Source organism: Chelonia mydas, chromosome 2 (genome assembly GCF_015237465.2).
Source record: "Chelonia mydas isolate rCheMyd1 chromosome 2, rCheMyd1.pri.v2, whole genome shotgun sequence".
Lineage (NCBI taxonomy): Eukaryota > Metazoa > Chordata > Testudines > Cheloniidae > Chelonia > Chelonia mydas.
This window is the reverse complement of record NC_057850.1, coordinates 18,239,293-18,258,723: the sequence shown is the minus strand read 5'-3', so window position 1 is coordinate 18,258,723 and position 19,431 is coordinate 18,239,293. Positions and strand designations below refer to the sequence as shown.

General features: G+C 39.0%; 1 protein-coding gene across 7 annotated transcripts in view; it reads right to left on the bottom strand.

The window, feature by feature from the left end:
• The window catches only part of ASAP1 (ArfGAP with SH3 domain, ankyrin repeat and PH domain 1), a 372,441-nt gene that overhangs the window by 16,913 nt on the left and 336,097 nt on the right, over window positions 1-19,431 (bottom strand). For 4 of the 7 annotated variants that reach the window (XM_043539090.1, XM_037892008.2, XM_043539091.1 and 1 more), the window contains 3 exons: window positions 13,828-13,989; window positions 6,004-6,070; window positions 991-1,049 (listed from right to left, as the gene is read on the bottom strand). In XM_043539090.1, the coding sequence (XP_043395025.1) occupies window positions 991-1,049; window positions 6,004-6,070; window positions 13,828-13,989 (288 nt within the window). Of the gene's footprint in view, window positions 1-990; window positions 1,050-6,003; window positions 6,071-13,827; window positions 13,990-17,706; window positions 17,761-19,431 lie in introns of all 7 variants that reach the window. The other 3 variants (XM_043539088.1, XM_043539089.1, XM_043539092.1) reach the window with 1 other exon arrangement.

The window sequence follows — 19,431 nt, the reverse complement described above, 5'->3', positions numbered from 1 at the left end:
TTGAACCCAGGTATCACCCCTCTCAGGGGAGTGCCTTAACCATTAGGCTATAAGCTATTCTGGGTTGGGTCTCTCTATCTAACCTGTTCAAGCTATTCCACTTGGTATAAAATACTTGAATAGCCATTGGCTTAGAGAGAGAATGACGCTATAGCTCAGTGGTTAGAGCACTGACCTAGAAGGGCAACAGCTGGGTTCCAGTCCAGTCCCTGCTTCAGTGAACACTTAATTATTTATACAAAGTCAAACAGCTTCAACAGGAAAGACTGAGACTCACCCCATAATATCCGGTAATCCTGTAGTATACCCTATAGTATGAAAGACTTGTGTAATTGTTATCTCACTGAACTCTGACAAAACAAAAAGGGAAGACTTTTAACCTCTCTTCTTGGCCCTGAACAATTAGAATAGGGGGATTTTTTCAAAAAGAACCTAAGCGACTCAGGAGCCTGAAGCATATTTTCAGAAGTGACCTTAGTTCCATTGATTTTCAAGTAACTTTTGTAAATGGGATTTGGGATCCCAAGTCACTTAGACAATTTTGAAAATTTCCCCCCCTAGATTTGTATTATTTAACATTTATATTGCAGTAATAACAACAGACCCCAATCAGTGTCATTGGTCCATTCTGCTAAGTACTGTACAAATACATGTGAACATGTGGTTCTTCTGCAAGGAGCTTATGATCTTGGAATAAACCAGTAATGAAGGAGGACAATAAAAATACACAGATTCTTACTGATTTTCCTCCAGGTTCTGCAGGATTTCAGCTTTTGTACTAAAAATATGTTTAGTCTTTTTACAAAATCCTTGCTGAAAAATCCCTATAGATTTTGCCAGAATTTCCAGATTTGTGTTGTCCCAGAAATAAATGTCTTTTGCTCAAAACACCAAATTTCTGAAGACCCTTATGATTTATCATCACTTCTTTAACACACACACAGATGCACCAAAATTCAACTATGTATATATCTTTTAAAAAGGTCTTACCTTTTTGAGGTAGTTTAGGAAGAACTCTTGGGCCAAGTGCAGTCTTTGCGGTCCCCGTGCTAATCAATAGATATGAACTATCAGTACTTAAACTTCTGAACAATGAGCTAACTATGTCCCATTTCTAGTACCACCCACCCACTTTTCAGAAAAAAAAATTATAGTAAGAGTTTATGCATAGCCAGGACACACAATGTTGTCCATGAAACAGCCCTGAAACTCAAAGCAGTGTTGGAAGTGGGCTTGGATTATCCAAATAAAGGAAAAAGCTGTGCAAAGCCTACGCATGGTTCATGCTGCATGGCACATCTGTTCCATAGATAACAATGTGTGCATACATTTATATTTAGAAAACTGCTTAAATTGAGAGAGCAATTCAACTGACAGATTTTGTTTAAAGAAGACGCAATAAAAGGACAAGTCAAGAACTTAAATTAACACAATAAAATAACCATATTAAGTACATAGGTAATACATTCCAAAAGCATGCAATTATGGCCTAAGATAGTCTATCTTTTTCTTCGTGTGCTTCACAGTTCACCCCATGTGTATACTATCTGTTATAGGTAAGTTTGCCAAAACATTCCAACTGTTTTTTCAGTTGTGGATATCTTTTCAAAATCTTCACCAATTAGGCTCAAGTTCTTCAAGCCTGGTCTTGGTTCAAGGGTGAAACTTTTTGAAAGTCTGAACAACAAAATTTGAGTCATGTGTACACAAGGAATATGAAAAAATACACACACACACCAATAAAAATACCTTATGAACTTTTCTTGAACCCATTTTGCACAGAAACAATTTGGGGATTAAAAGATTAAATATGGCAGGGAGATAACTCTTCTTGATAAATGTCTGAGTATTCTGGTGAAAACTGGTTTTGATTTGGTTAAATTATGAGACTCTGAAAATTGCATTTTGTGTATGCTTCGTAGATAATAAAAGAGATTTCACAACCATGTGCCAACATGCCAAGGGAAGACAGACTGCTCTCCATCAGACAGATCCTCAGCTAGTGAAAGTTTTCATAGGTCCATTGACTTCAATAAGGTAGAGCTCCATATGAGTCCTACCAATTTTACTCCATATTAAAATAATGAGCGAATGAAGCAAAGCTTTGATCTTCTAGTAAATGTTGCCCAGGGAAGTGCAAAGTGAATTAAGCAATTTTTTAAGAAATCATTTTCCTTGCCCCTCTACTCTTCCTCCACTAATACTTTGTTCTCCTCTCCTCTACACTTTCCCTTTACTTGAAACGCTATGTGAAGTGCCATCTGACATGGTAAACTGCCAGTGAATAGCAGATTTGAATCATTCAAATGAGCGAGATCACTTTCATGGATTTTTTTTTATAGCAAGGGCTGCAGTGTGTTCAAACACTGTCGTTTATTAAATAATTATTGTAATTTTCATTTTTTTCTAAGGGTACACCACTTTCTGTACAACCACAGAATTATATCAATGCTTCCCTAAGTATAAAATTTCCACTTTCAAGAGGTTACATGCTTTAAACTGGTAAATACGAGTACATATAAAAAGAGTAGTATTTTGCGCTTAACATGTCATGCATGTCTAGCATACAAACACAAGAAAGACAACAAAAACAATGTTCTGATAAGATCTCACTATGAACCTTTTTTTAAGATCATGCACAGATGTTATAAGCATTAGACTTATTCAGGAGCATAATTCAAGGATAAAAGCATGTTGCAAAGAGATACAGGAGCATAATCTCCTTGTGTGGTGTAAAACTGTCCAAAATATACACTGTGAGATGATGATGAAGGTGCATTTAAGAGATTATTATGGTTTTGAATATGAATGGTCACCTTATGGAACACTCCACAAAATGAGAGTACGAGTCTTACATTTTAATAGACAAAAACCACTGAACAAATATATTATCAGATTAGGGGATTTAACTACTGTATGTGAGTGAGCAGATACTGTTAAAATTGGAAGGGTTCCACTTCCCAGCTGACCCAATGGCTGACCTTGTTAGTTCAGGCTACTGACCTTATTTAAAAGCATTTGCCTCATTAACTCAGTATATTCCTAACCAAACTACTATTTGGCCTGGGACCAGCCAAACACTGCCAAGAAAAGGGAAAATTTCTGACCTGTTATTCTGCTTTTCTGAAGCTATCATTTTGACAAGCTTTTCACTTCTGGGTCTCAGCTCTTTAACATGAGACTCGTGGAACTCCACAAGCTCTTAAGTGTTATGGCACTTAAGGACAATGGCAGCAAGGTGGGGAAAAAAAGCCACACTCTCTAGTGGCTGTTCTGCACCACCATGAGTTTAACTACTGCTTCAGTAATGTTTAGTTATTTCCAACTGCCTGGGAGGCAAAGAACACAAAGAAAAAAGCAAGCCAACTGAAGTTATAAAAAAATCTGCCTAAAAATAAAAATCAAGGTGCAAAAATTCAGTAACACCTCAATAAAGATTAATGTAAAACAATGAGGGCAGATGATCAGTTGAGTAAGAATCTTGTCAGAATATTTTTCAATAAGCAGAATTCAATCAATCCTCTGATGCACAGGCAGCCTCAATGCTGGCATTTGTTAAGTGTTTGATTTTGTAACATGAATAAAGATTTTTAGATGTAGCTTTCGAGGTTTTTTTTATTTTTATTTTTTTTTAAAGAAAAATGAAAATAAATATGACATGCAACTGTAACAATCCTCACACAACCACCTTCGAAAAACAAGTGGTCATCTGAGTTTGAACTTGGGGTTTTGCAACCAAAACTCAGTCCTCTATCACTTGAGCTAAAAAAGCAAGTCCACTGGCTGGCAGTAGTTGAAGGCCCACTAGGCGGCACAGTATGGGGAGGAAGTGAGCAATCCTCTGTGGTGAAAGAACAGGTTAAGGACTATTTAGAAAAGCTTGACATGCACAAGTCCATGGGGCCAGATCTAATGCATCCTAGAGTGTTGAGGGAGTTGGCTGATGTGATTGCAGAGCCACCGACCATTATCTTTGAAAACTCGTGGTGATTGGGGTTGGTCCTGGAAGACTGGAAAAAGGCAAATCTAGTGCCCATCTTTAAAAAAGGGAAGAAGGAGGATCTGGGGAACTACAGACCAGTCAGCCTCATCTCTGTCCTCAGAAAAATCATAGAGCAGGTCTTCAAGAAATCTATTTTGAAACACTTGGAGGAGAGGAAGGTGATCAGGAACAGTCAACATGGATTCACCAAGGGCAAGTCATGCTGATTGCCTTCTAGGATGAGATAACTGGCTCTGTGGATATGGGGAACCTGATGGATGTGATATACCTTGATTTTAGCAAAACTTTTGATGCGGTCTCCCACAGTATTCTTGCCAGCAAGTTAAAGAAGATTGGATGAATGGACTATAAGGTGGATAGAAAGCTGGCTAGATCATCAGGCTCAATGGGTAGTGATCAACGGCTCGATGTCTAGCTGGGAGCCGGTATCAAGTGGAATGCCCCCCAGGTCGGTCCTGCGGCCACTTTTGTTCAACATCTTCATTAATGATTTGGATGATGGGATGGATTGCACGCTCAGCAAGTTTGCAGATGACACTAAGCTGGGGGGAGAGGTAGATATGCTGGAGGGTAGGGATAGTGTCCAGAGTGACCTAGACAAATTAGAGGATTGGGCCAAAAGAAATCTGATGAGGTTCAACAAGGACAAGTGCAGAGTCCTGCACTTAGGATGGAAGAATCCCATGCACCGCTACAGACTAGGGACCGAATGGCTAGGCAGCAGTTCTGCAGAAAAGGATCTAGGGGTTACACTGGACGAGAAGCTGGATATGAGTCAACAGTGTGCCACTGTTGCCAAGAAGGCTAACAGCAAATTGGCCTGCATTAGTAGGAACATTGCCAGCAGATCAAGGGAAGTGATTATTCCCCTCTATTCGGTACTGGTGAGGCCACATCTGCAGTATGTTGTGTCCAGTTTTGGGCTCCCCACTGCAGAAAGGATGTGGACAAATTGGAGAGAGTCAGTGAAGGGCAACGGAAATAATTAGGGGGCTAGGGCACATGGCTTACGAGGAGAGGCTGAGGGAACTGAGCTTATTTAGTCTGCAGAAGAGAAGAGTGAGGGGGATTTCATAGCTGCTTTCAAATACCTGAAAGGGGGTTCCAAAGAGGATGGAGCTAGGCTGTTCTCAGTAGTGGCAGATGACAGAACAAGAAGCAATGGTCTCAAGTTGCAGTGGGAGAGGTCTAGGTTGGATATTAGGAAAAACTACTTCACTAGGAGGGTAGTGAAGCATTGGAATGTGTTACGTAGGGAGGTGGTGGAATCTCCATCCTTAGAGGCTTTTACAGCCTGGCTTGACAAAGCCCTGACTGGAATGATTTAGTTAGTGTTGGTCCAGCTTTGAGCAGGGGGTTGGACTAGATGACTTCCTGAGGTCTCTTCCAACCCTAATCTTCTAGATTCTAGGATCTTTTTATGTTCCACCTAGTAGAGTGTTATTTTTTGCATCAATGCATAATGCATCGAACCAGTGGGTTTTATATGCAAGAGTAGCTTATATTACAAATGCACAGATCAGTCAGACTGAGAAATGTGTGGTTAAACGGATGAGACTTATATCTGTCATATTAGGGAACCAGGTTCTAGTCCAAGCTATGCCAAAAGTGAACTTGTGTAACCTTGTGTTAGTGTATGGTAGGGGCACATGATCTAGTTCAGGAATGAGGGTGGTGAAGCACACAGAATTATTTAGCGTCAGCAGGCGACATGAGAATAAAATTCCTGGATCACAGCCTAGTGCAACTTTCTCTAGTTCCAATGGTATTTTGATGAGAGAAAACAGCAGCAGCATCTGCTGCCATAATTTTGTCTGTACCATCCAGAGCTTCAGTTCTTTGTGGCTGCTTCAAACTGATTCAAGAGGTTTGGCAGAGCCCGAGAGCAAGAATGCATTGTATAGTTGGAATATTCAGAAAATTAACAGCTGATTTTCCACAGTTTATAAATTGGCCACATCATGCACAACATTACTATATGCAAATACATAAAATCTTACCTTGACTGCTGAGACATTCCCTCAAACTTGTTTGCAGTCTTAGTTGAGGGTGGACCCAAATCATTACCTAAGGGGATATAAATTACTTAGACTTTTTAAAATGGAGAATAAAAGAACAGAAACATGCAGGTAGCGGTTATCATATAAAACAAACATTTGCAGCTTTCCCATTATTTTCCATATAAACCTAAGTATATTTTAATGAGTATTTTTCATTCATAGACTCATAAATTTTAAGGCCAGAAAAGACCATTAATATCATCTATTCTGACCTCCTGCATACCATATGTTTGAAAAACTGTCATTGATAGCATCTATTCACTGGCAAGAAAAAGCAAATCCGACTACAGTCACTACTTCAGGGCATTTATTTTGTCTCTGAAACAAGAAAAAAATACTTCACAACATTGTCCCTCAACTATTTTGTTGGAAGGCAGTACAAGGAAAGGGCAAAAAAAGTGCAGCATCTTGCTTTGGAAGTAACACATTATTTTTTAAAAGCCATCATGAATTAGCACTTATTCACAAAACAAATACTGATTTTGTAAGGATTGTTATATTATTGTAAGAAACAGTCCATTTACTCAATTCTGCCATTAAGTGGAGGAAGAAAAAATTGAAGTCAGAATATCCGAACCGTCAACATCAAACTTGGCTTCATAATCACTAGAATCTCCAAGTCTTGAGCAGTTGCACTTACACTACCTTCTTTGTATAAGAGACCCTATTATTATCATCAACTCTTCCTACTATAACCCTATTTCTGAAGATCCTTAAGTGTGACATTAAAAGTGTTTCATTCATATCATTTGATCCCCTGACACCAAAACTTCAGTTAAATTCATTCCACAGAAAGTGAATTTACTGAAGTTATACCTAATGATCAAAGTCAAGAAGAAAGCACAGAATTTCTATACAAAGAAAATGAAATTGCATACAGTAGAACCTCAGAGTTATGAATACCAAAGTTACCAACTGACCGGTCAACCACAATCTCATTTGGGACCAAAAGTACGCGACCAGGCAGCAGCAGAGACAAAAAAGCAAGTACAGTACATAGAATCATAGAATCTCAGGGTTGGAAGGGACCTCAGGAGGTCATCTAGTCCAACCCCCTGCTCCAAGCAGGACCAATCCCCAATTAAATCATCCCAGCCAGGGCTTTGTCAAGCCTGACCTTAAAAATATCTAAGGAAGGAGCACTGTGTTAAATGTAAACTACTAAAAATATAAAGGGAAAGTTGATAAAAAAAAATTGACAAGATAAGGAAACTTTATGTGCTCTGCCCTCTGACTAGATTTGACGGTGATCTGAGGTCTCTGCACTGCAAATGGGCTTGGAAAGTTCCATATCCGATAAGAAGATTACATTGAGATTTTCAAAATCATTAAGCAACAGCTTAACTGAGCTTCCACTGAAGTCAATAGTAAAGAAACTCCCATTGACTTCAAAAGGGAGCAGAGTTAGGCTAATCGTAAGCATTTATAAAAATTCCACTGTTAGAGTAGGTGGGCCCCAAGGCATAGTAACTCAGAAAGCGCTGGACAATGAAGGATTTTTATATCATGAATAAAAAAGCCGTTTTTTTTTTTTTTTTGCTGAGACCTGCCTGCTTGAAGACAACCTGTCCACCTTGTAGTTGTAGGAGAAATAATTTTCTGAGATCTACGAAGCAATTTCACTCAGACTCGGAGTCAGAGGATCTGACATCCTGACTGATAATGTTCAATTAGGGGTCTGATTAGTTAACTGAATTATCCATCTAGTAACGAAAGCTTTAAAAGAAGAGTTTTTTTTCTTAGTTTGTTTTTCACTAGCTCCAAAATCTCAAAGTGTGTTTCTTTGTGAGGGTCCCTGACTTTAGTTTACCGGGGAAGTGAAAAGAACAAGGAGTACTTGTGGCACCTTAGAGGCTAACAAATTTATTTGGGCATAAGTTTTCGTGGGCTAACATTCCCCCCGCATCCCCAGATGCATTGGGGGGGAGTGAAGACAGCTATAAAAAAAGAAAACATAACAAATGGAAGATATGAATATAAATCAAAATTAGGAATTGCAGAAAATTGATAAGGGAAGCAAATGAACATAAGGAGAAATGTATGGCCTGAAGAGTTAACAATAAGAAGGTGTTTTTAAAATATAGTAGGAACAAAAAGAATCCTGACAATGTATTAGTGCATTACTAGATTGGAATTATCAATAATAATGCAGAAAAGGCAGAAGTGTTCAATAAATATTTCTGTTCTGTATTTGGGGAAAAACTGATGATACAGTCACATCGTATGTTGATAACAACACATTTGTATCTCTGGAGGATGTTAGCGAGAAGTGTATCCGCAGAATTTGACATTCTTTCCATTTTGTATGTTCAAACACTGCCAGCTAAAACCCAGTCATCACCTAGCTAGAAATAGTTTTAGGACCGTGAGAGGCAAGGCCGTGCAGCTGCATTTTTGCAGTTCTGCTAATCAGAATGGGAGGTTGGGACAGGGAGTTAAGCTTCCATGAAAATAGAAGGAATTTTTGGATAGCCTTGGTTTTAGGTGCCACTGACATGTAAGTTTTATTGTTATGACTAGAAATGCTTTGCCGATAAGAAGAATACTGAATTGTTATTGGCTGTTGCCATGGAAATTGTTAGCCTATTAGGGGCTACTGTGATTTATGTGCTTTGTCTGGATAAAATTTATAAAAGATTTTGTTAGAAAGTGTTCTTTGGAGCAGTCAGAGGAAGCTTTTTCTTGGGAAAGGATCTGACACCTACGTTCCTCAGCAGCTAGATAGAAGGAGGGAGCCACCTGAAGCCTGGCTGCTGATTTCTTGAAACAATTTCAGACTTTTGGGTAACGATAAATGTTTGGAATGCTTTGAATTTACTGGTATATATGTGTGTGTGTGCTTGAGATCTCATTAAAAAGCAGTTTTAGATAAAAGCATTTTGGTTTGTATCAATCATGTATCAGATGGAGGAGGTGTGCCCCCATTGATTTATTCCTGATACCACATGGAGAGAAACAGTTAAATTACCACTGCTTTGTGTTCTGAAAACTCAGGGTAACAGAAGCTACTAAAGTTAGATGTTTTTTAAATCAGCAGGTTCATTTAACTTGCATCTAAGAGTTTAAAAGAGCTGGCTAAGGAGCTCACTGGACTATTATATTGATTTTCAATAAGTCTTGGAGTACTGAGGAAGTTCCACAAGATTGGAAGAAAGGTAATGTTGTGCCAATTTTTAAAAAAGGTAAAGGAGATGACCCAGGTAGTTATAGGCCTGTCAGCCTGACATCAATCCTGGGCAAAATAATGGAGCGGCTGATGCAGGACTCAGTTAATAAAGAATTAAAGGAGGGTATTGTAATTAATGCAAATCAACGTGATTTTATGGAAAATAGATCCTGTTAAACTAACTTGATATCTTTTTTTGATGAGATTACAAGTTTGGTCAATAAGGATAACAGTGTTGATGTAACATATTTAGACTTCTCTAAGGCGTTTGATTTTGGTACCACACAACATTTTGATTAAAAAACTAGAATGATATAAAACTAACATGGCACACATTGAATGAATTAAAAATTGGCTAATTGGTGTCTCAAAATATAAACAGGGAAATGTCATTGAACAGGTGTGTTTCCAGTGGGGTCCCAGAAGGATCGTTTTTTGGCTCTATTCTATTTAACATTTTATCACTGACCTGGAAGAAAACAAAGTCATCACTGATAAAAGTTTGCAATGACACACAGATTGGGGGAGTGGTAAATAATGAAGAGGAAGGGTCACTGATTCAGAGCAAATCTGGATTGCTTGGCAAATGGGGTGCAACCAAACAATATGCGTTTTAATATGGCTAACTGTGAATGTATATATCTAGGAACAAAGAATTGTAGACCATACATACAAAGTGGGGGAACGACTCTATTCCTGGAAGCTATGACTGAAAAAGATTTGGAGGGTAATCAGCAGAACATTAACTCCCGGTGTGATGCTGTGGCCAAAAGAGCTAATGTGATCCTGGGATGCATAAACAGGGGAATCTTATGCAGGAGTAGAAAGGTGACCTTATCTCTATATTGGGCACTGGTGCGATCATGGCTGGAATACTGCACCTGTCCAAGTGCCCAGAATTAAGAAGGATGTTGATAAATTGAGGAGGGTTCAGAGAAGAGCCACAAGAATGATTATAATGATAGATTGAAATAAATCAATCTATTTATTTTAACAAGGAGAAGGTTAAAGGGTGACTTGAGTACAGTCTATAAGCATCCACACGAGGAACAAATATTTAATAATGGGTTCTTTAGTCTAGCAGAGAAAGGTATAATACAATCCAATGGCTGGAAGTTGAAGTTAAACAAATTCAGAGTGGAAATAAAGTGTAAATTTTTAACAGGGAGAATAATTAATAACTGGAAATCGCTGACTATTTTTAAATCAAGATCGGATGTTTTTCTAAAAGATATGATTTAGGAATTATTATTAGTTCTATGGCCTGTGTAATACAGGAGGTCAGGCTAGACCAGAGGTCGGCAACCTTTCAGAAGTGGTGTGCCGAGTCTTCATTTATTCACTTTAATTTAAGGTTTCGCGTGCCAGTAATGCATTTTAACATTTTTAGAAGGTCTCTCTCTATAAGTCTATATATTATATAACTAAACTATTATCGTATGTAAAGTAAACAAGGTTTTCAAAATGTTTAAGAAGCTTCATTTAAAATTAAATTAAAATGCTGATCTCACGCTGCTGGCCCGCTCAGCCCACTGCCAGCCTGGGGTTCCATTCACCTAGGCGAGCAGCAGGCTGAGTGGGGCCTGCGGCCAGGACCCCGGATGGCAAGGGGCCAGCAGCCAGAACCCCAGACACTCAGCCCACTGACACTCAGCCCGCTGCCAGTTTGCGGTTCCGTTCGCCGGCTCCTGCCAGCCAGGGTTCCGGCTGCCGGCCCTGTTCAGCCCACTGCCGGTCTGGGAGCCCAGCCCTGCCCACATAGAGTGGGTACCTACCTTCTCCCTGGTTCGAGCCCATTCTCTTCCTCTCTCTCTGCACTGAGCTGAGGGTGGGAGTGCACTGAGCCCAGGGCTGGAGGTGAAGGAGCAGGCTGGGGGTTGGGGCGTAGGGTCTGGCCAGGAGCTAGAATGAGGGAGGGGGCTCAGGGTTGGGGCAGGAGGTTTGGGTGTGGAGTGCTTACCTGGGCAGCTCCCATTTGGTGCGAGGGGTGCAGGTGGGAATGTGGGGGGTGTGTGTGTGCAGGAGCTCCTGTTTGGTGCTCAGGGTGGGGGTGGGAATGTGGGGGGTGCAAGAGTCCGGGCATGGGGTGTGGGGGGACTGGAGGTGTTTGAGGAGGGTGCAGGAGTCAGGGCAGAGGGCTGGGGGCATGTGTGGGGGGTGCCGGAGTCAGGGCTGGGATGTGTGGGGTAGGCAGCAGCGTGCCATTAAAAATCGGCACGCGTGCCATAGGTTGCCAACCCCTGGGCTAGATGATCACAATGGCCCCTTCTGGCCTTTCAATCTATGAATGCACTCCCCACTTCGTCCTGAAATAGCCAAGGACGTGCTTCAGGGAATGCTGCAAAGCCTCTCTTCACTTCTCAAGTTTTTAAGAAAGTAGAGGTATGATGAATTTAACAAAGAGGTGTATATTTTCCTTTTTAGGTAGCAACTTTCACGTTCATTGGGCTTTTTCATCTCTCATACTGGAATCTGACCTGAGTCTCAAATACAGATGACAGACAAATCAGTACTGGAATCAGACTGGGATCTAGTGTAAGCCCAAAGGTTGCTGACTGGACTAATTATATGGCTTTTATGTTTGTCAGAGATTTTAGCTTTAGAATAGGACAGCCACAGCAATCTGAGTAAAGTCTGAGTGACCCATTAAACAATTTTTGGACCTAAATCCTAAAGGTAAAGGGGCTTAGGGAAATCCTGCCAGCTGGACTCAGTGCAGAGTAAAATCACATGGGCCTGAGATGCATTGTGTCCAAAAAGCTATATCTGGCAGAAAAAAAAAGTTTGGGACATCTGTGATATTCACTTGGAAATACCCCAGAAAAATATATCCATCTGTATTTACTTGCAGCAGTATCAAATGTTTACTGCACATAGCATTATGCTGACAGATACTGGTGACTGCATCAATCACAAACCTCTTCATGAGTGGGTGTGAACACATCCTTCAATCAATATAACTGTCAGGATAAGTTAATCTGAAACCTCCGACCTAAGATGAAATGGTGTTGACTGGAAAAGGCATTTTTTTTGAGTGGCCATTGGACTGAAACATCTCTCTTGGTATAGATTTTTTTTTTTTTAACACTGAGACTCAATGTATCATCAGTGCCAGACACTTTCACTAGTATCTGTCGGTAATGTCTACAGACTCTTTTAAATAGTTGATCAAAATATTAAATGAGGTTTGATTTATTGTCTCTTGCATACATGCATGTTTACCTATAATAAAAACAAAAACAAACAAACAAAAGCAGGTGTTGTGAATCTGCCCAGGAATTTGGACTGTGTGGGCAGAGAGTTTTGCAGAGTATTGTTTGTGGTCTGTGTGTATGTAGGTAGAACACAGAGAAACTGAAAACAGACCAGACAGAGAGAGACGCAGAGGGAAAAAACCAAGAAAGCCCAGCAGTAGCCGGCGAGCACAGCATGACACTGGAAAAAGTGAGGGAGAGAGCTTTTGGGTCTGTTAGCCCAAGAGGCTTGGGGTTCTAAAGTAAGAAACTGCTCCTCTTGTTCTTGATTCCTCTTGTGTTCGGAGAAGCAGAGACTTTGTACATTCCATGCAAATAAACAAGATTACATGAAAGAAAATGCAAGACTATCAATTTCTACTTCTAACTGGAACACCCTGAGGGTCCCAAACTCTGACTAGCCACTCTGATTGAAAAGGGGCAACAATAGCATTTTGCTTTGCACCAATTCCTCCCCTCATTTTTTCTAAGGGCTTCTCTTCACGTACAATGCTGCTGGTGCGCCACTGTAGTGCTTTAGTGAAGATGCTACTATGCCAACAGGAGAGCTTCTCTTGTCAGCATAATGACAGGTTTCAGAGTAGCAGCCGTGTTAGTCTGTATTTGCAAAAAGAAAAGGAGTACTTGTGGCACCTTAGAGACTAACCAATTTATTTGAGCATAAGCTTTCGTGAGCTACAGTCAGCATAGTTAACCCATCTCCTTGAGAGGCGGGGCAGCTATGTACATAGTGCTGTCTACTAGTGAGGGGAAGGGGGTTAAGTCAGTATAACTATGTTGCTCAGAGGTGTGGATTTTTCACACCCTTGAGCAATGTAGTTATACCAATATAGGCCTGTATTATAGACCTGGCCTTAGGATAAAGATGAATGTGGTGTGCCGGGGCTGGTTTTATGAATGGTGGCAACTTTCCCTCAGAAAACATTTGTCTTTATCATGACAAAGGAATTCCTCTAAGAGTGTCAGCTACCAGGAATAGGCAGGATTTACAAATAGAAGCAGAAGTTTGACTGGGCTAGTTAGTCTTTACTATGAAAAGAAAGTGCCTATCTGGATAGGTCTGTAATAAATGTTTCTATAAAGTTTTTGTCAGCAAAGTATCCCATTATACAAATACTTAATCTGTTTTTTACATCCTGCTACTGGCAGAAAGATGTAAACCCTGCCAGTCTCTGGACTGGTACAGGCAACATCACAGAGAGCCTGGGGATTTATTTGAGGATGGAATTGTTCTGAAATTCCATGAAATATAGCAGCAGTGGACAGTTAGCACTGACTAAGAGAAGCAAGTAATATACACCACACATCTTAAGTTTTGTTTTATTTTACATTTTTAAAACTCACCCCAAGGAATTAGGCCCTTATTCTGGGGTCCATGAGGTAGCGGGCTTGGTGGGTCGGAGAGGGTTCTTTTATGTCCAGGGGGTGGGGGAGGTGGTCTCTTCTTGGAAAGAGTGGAGCTGCCACTGGAGGGTTGAGTGCTTAGAGGAAGGGTTGAAGGTGGACCTGTAAAATTAACGAAAAAATCTTACCAATACAGGATGTGTAACATCAAAGTAGCACTGAAGAATTCAAAATCAGAATATAGTAAAATGGAGCAAAGGACTGAAAACAAAAATAAGCCATGCCAAAACACGGTTGAGATTAATGACATACCCATCACCTTTTAGCCATTTTAATTGTAATATGACAGTATGCAATTTGACAATAAATGACAAACATATATTTTAAAATGTACATTCACATAAGGTTAATCACTGCAGGATTTATAATTTTAGACATTGTTAAAAACAGCAGAAAATGTTTTAAATCTTTATAAACTATTTATTGAAGATAAAGTACTTCAATTAGGGTTTAAGAATTACTATTTATAAAATCTCCATACCACAATGAAACAACAAACTAAATCTTTTAGCATGCTGTCAGTATTGTAGCTTCAGAGCATCATATCATAGCTAATGTGACTAACAAGGTTTTATAATTTTTTTCCTTTAGCAAACTTTCCTTGAATGCTAAGAAATAGATTTCCAAAATAAATTCATTTTTCTATTGTTAATCGCTACTGTTTGTGTGTGGATTAAATATATAGGACATGACAAAGTGTTAAACCTAGTGGATAAGAAACAGACATTACAAAACCCCATTTTAAATGTATATAGTATTTGTTTAGAATGGCTCCAAATACTCTTGCCATTACAATAAAGTAATAATGCATTTTTTGGCCATGGTCCTGCAATGAGCTCTCCATGGGCCTTTGACTAGATAGAGCCTTACTAGTCCGAGAGTCTGTTCAGATGCAGGGATCTGCCCACATAGCACTTATTGCAAGATTTAGGCATTAAAAATAGCGTCTATCTATGAATACTTAATTATTCATCCATTCAAAACCTGCCTAAATATACACTGCATATTACTTATGATTTAAATAATAATATGGTCTCTTGTTTAAGTCATACAGTAGAACCTTGCTAATTTGCAGTTTGCTAATCAATATACCCCATAATTTGCACACAAGCAGTGCTGTTTCCTCCCTCAGAAAATACAGAGCTCCGAGTGGATATTATGAATACTATGTTACTTTTACACGTGTACTGCAAAACATGTGTATGTAAAAATAATGTGAACCAAATTACATGTCAAATGTGTGAACAAATTACTATAAATTTTGCAATGAATTATCCTTGCTATTTTTGTTTAACTTATTCACCAACTCAGTAATTTGCAATTCTCTCAGACATGAGTGCAAATTAATGCACTTCTTCTATACTAATTTTATCATTTAGTTTCTATGTGAATAATTTCTGTATCTCTTAAAATTTCATTATAAAAAAAGGTAACTTTAAGCAATACAATTCTCCCAATAAACATATAGACAGTTTTGGTGCTATAAATCTAGATTGAGGATCCTGTAGACTTGTGCAACACAGAAGCTCTTCATTTTACTTTATATGAATGATTTTGTGAAGTGCTACAAACCAACAGCAGCTCAAAATATAACCTTAGAATCATAGAATCTCAGGGTTGGAAGGGACCTCAGGAGGTCCTTAGAAGGAGTTCAGTACTCATTGTGCTGCTGCTAACATTATTCTAAAGTCACAGTTAATACAACATATTTGTTTGCTACACAAGGACAGAAGAAAAGAGGTAATTATTTGAAATCTCCACTTTGGAGGTACATGTGCTGACACATGGATCTGATAAATGCAAACCATTAAAGTTCTTACAGTTTTACCCGATCACCCCCTAGTGACCAATTGATGGAAGTGCATACCATCTTTATCAGTCCTTCCAGCTGAACTACAGAACAAAAAATCCAAGCTTCATTCAAAAAATGGAGAAAGTATCCTGAATTGGCACTATATACTGCCATTTAAATTAAGGCAACATAAAGCTTCAAACTCAAGTGGAAGTAAACTGAATAAGATCTCTCTCTTTTTATTAGTAATGCAAAGCAAGAACTTGACTAAGAATATATATTTCAAAAACCAAAAGTAAAATTAAATAGAAAAAACTTGTGACTAAAACTGAGATAGAGTGTACGCATTTTTAATACCTCATGATACTAACATGTCTATAGATACCACAGAAGGAGTTTAAAACGTTTATAATTTTATAGTTTTCAAATGTTCACATTCTAACATGTGAAACTTATGGATGGTACAATAGAAATAATTAACATATAACTCCTTTCAGTAGAAGGATTTCAAATCACTTTGCACATTTTAAGACTTGCAACATACATTGTGAGATAGGTAGTGTTATACCCATTTTATAGATAGCATAAACAGACACAGAGAAGTTTCACCTAAAAACGGTTACATTGTTGGTTTGCAGTGGTGACCAATTCCGTCTCATTGTTTCCTTTCTATTCCCTGTGTGTAGCCATTTGTGGTCTCTTGTCTTATACTTAAATTGTAAACTTCTTGCAGGCAGGGACTGCCTTTTCGTTCGCTGTTTGTACAGCAGCTAACACAATGGGGGGTCCTAATCTATGACTAGGGGTCTTAGCTGTTCCAGTAATACAAATTAATAATACTCACAGTGACTTCGCCAATGCTAATAAACCCAACCACTCTCCTGCTCTAATCACTAAACAACACACCCCCCCTTTAGGAAAATAGTGGGTAACGTTTACCAAAGATAAGTTTCTTTTCAGGAAAATAAGGAATATAGGGAAAACCATCTAAAATATATTCCGGGCAATAGCTAGTTTCAGAATGACAGAAAGTCAAATTGTTGGATTTTCAGGAAACACTATTGTGGAAAAAATGAACTGCAATCTGTTATTTATTACTGAAACAGGTGATGGAATTGATACTAAGGTCTGTAATGATATGTTTCATACAGGTTGAACCACTCTAGTCCGGCATGCTCAGGACCTGACTGGTGCCAAATCAGAGAATATGCCGAACCACAGGAGGTGAATGCAGAGTGCCAGCGGGTCTCCATAGGCCCGGGAAAGTAGGGGTCCGTGAGGTGCTGCAGCACCGCCAGGCTTTGCACCCAGCGTGGTCCCCCATCTGCAGGCCCCACTGCCACCCGGGGTCCCGGCTGCCAGCCCCCTCCCCGGGGGCTCTGAGGACGGCTCCAGGTCCTCCCCCCCACCCCCCGCCTCCCAGAGCTTGAACGCTGTGAATCAGCTGTTTGCGGTGCTCCGGAAGCGCTGGGAGGGAGGAGGAGGAGTTGGTAAGTGTGGGGCCGCCGGTACGCGAGAGGCGAAGGGGAAGGACGGCAGAGGGGGGAGCTTGGTGCCAGTGGATGCTCCGCACCCACTAATTTTTCCCTGTGCGTGCTCCAGCCCTGGAGCACCCATGGAGTCGGCGACTATGCCAGACAATGGATGTTGCCAGACCAGGGAGTGCCGGATTAGAGAGGTTCAACCTATATTGATAAAAATATTACTATCTTCCCTGTAATGATCAAAACTCAGAATAGCATAAATTTATACAAAAGGTAAGTTAGAAAACGTTTAATAGAACATGTAATTTAAAATTAAATTTTCCAGCCTTAATATATTTATCTGTGCAGCAATTAAAAACATTCTGTGGGAAGTTAAAATAATTGTAAGAGGTCTGCAATTAACAGTGTGTGTACTTCAGCTTTTGTGGAGTTAGTACATGTTCTATATATTAATTTGTGTACCAGTGACAACATGCAAAGCTGTTACCATCCATCAAATAATTTTTTTTGTAGTGGGAGAACCTAAAGTATATATTTTTTTACCACTGCATGAGAGGTATGGCAGAACCAGTATTCCAGTTAATGGTAGGACACGTACTGCAAAGGAAAGTGATAAGTTTGTGTTAAAAATGATACTTTCATAACAAATATTGCTATTTTTTTCAAAATTCTTATGAGAAATATAAATTGCTCATTGGTATTATTTACAAGCTCTGTTTGATTAATCATTTCAGACAATATCTTTTCTTTACTCGTCAAGCTCTTACTGCCAACATTTGAGAAATACTGATCACAAGCTCACTACTACTCTTAAGGACATGAGCAGAATAAATTGACTGAACATTAACTATACACTATACTTACAACTGTCAACTCTAAATTTCTCCTGTAAAATAAGCCAAAACCTACAATTAACAACTTATATCAAGTTACTTCATATAGATTTTCATATATTCATACGTGCGTCCCATCAGGTCTCTCTTCCTATTAAAAGTACTGGAAAATTAACAGTATAGCGAACCAAGACTAACAAAACAAGATATAAACAAGAGTGAAATAGCTCGTTTTACCTAAATCAAAAACACAAGACAACGAAATACAACAAAACACATAGCTAGAAGCACTTTTCTTTAAAAATTAGTTGTGTATGCATTTAGTAAGGAAAGACTGTCATAATATAGTCTAAGAGCATTAAAGTCAGAGCTGTGCTTTCAATGTATATGGGTTGACACACTGTGTTTTGCTTCAGGTTTGGAAATCAAATGAATCCAGCAGCTCAAAATCCAAACAGACCTAAATTGGAGGGTTTTGATTAAGTCTTCTGATGAAAACTGGCAAAGCCACTTAGATTTTCTTAATTTTCACCTAAAATTGTGAAAATGACCCATATTTGCCCCAAACCTTTACAACAGGACTAGAAGAACTAGCTGGCAACATTACCCTGAATACTGGGTTTGTCACTAAACATTTGCAGAGATTTAATTAAGATCAGTGAAACTAATGGGTTGAGCCATGCTACTTTTTGGTTGTCAGTTTAAAACAAACATTACAAAAACAACACACAAACCAGCAGACCTATCAGACAACTGAAGCTTGTCAGAATTATGGAAATTGAAATTCAACTGACTTTCTCACTAAGTATTACTGAGGACTTGTTTTTACGTGAGAAAGTTGAGCCAGTTTAACTAAAGATGTGATTTTTAAACCAATTTATTTGAACTGGTGCCAAAAAGTGTGGACACACTTATTTCACTTTTAAACCAGGCTTATTTTGGTTTAGCATAAATTAATGTAAGTAATCAGTTTTAGCTAAACCAAAATAAGCCAACCTTTTAACAAAATAAGCATGTCCATGCAGGGATTTGCACCAGTTTAACATAAATAGGTATGCCTATTTAACTTCAACTGGTGCAACTTTTATCACATAGACAAGACCTAACATACCCTTTTTCCTCGATGAAATGTAGGGAGCAAACACATCAATTTCTGCAGCTTTTAAAACTCCAGCTGAAAAGTTACCAAGCCAAAAGACCCAGTCTTACACTAACTAATATATGCAGAAATATAAAAGTAACTTGCAAATACATTAGTTATACACACACACACACAAATTGACATACTGTAATTTATAAACCCATATACATGCACACAGTTTTAAAAAATAAACCAAGTTAACTTTTAGACATCAAATGCACTAAAAACCATGGGTAAGAGGGGCATTCAGTACATAAATGATTTTTAACTTGCCTTCCTTCCCCCATACTGTAG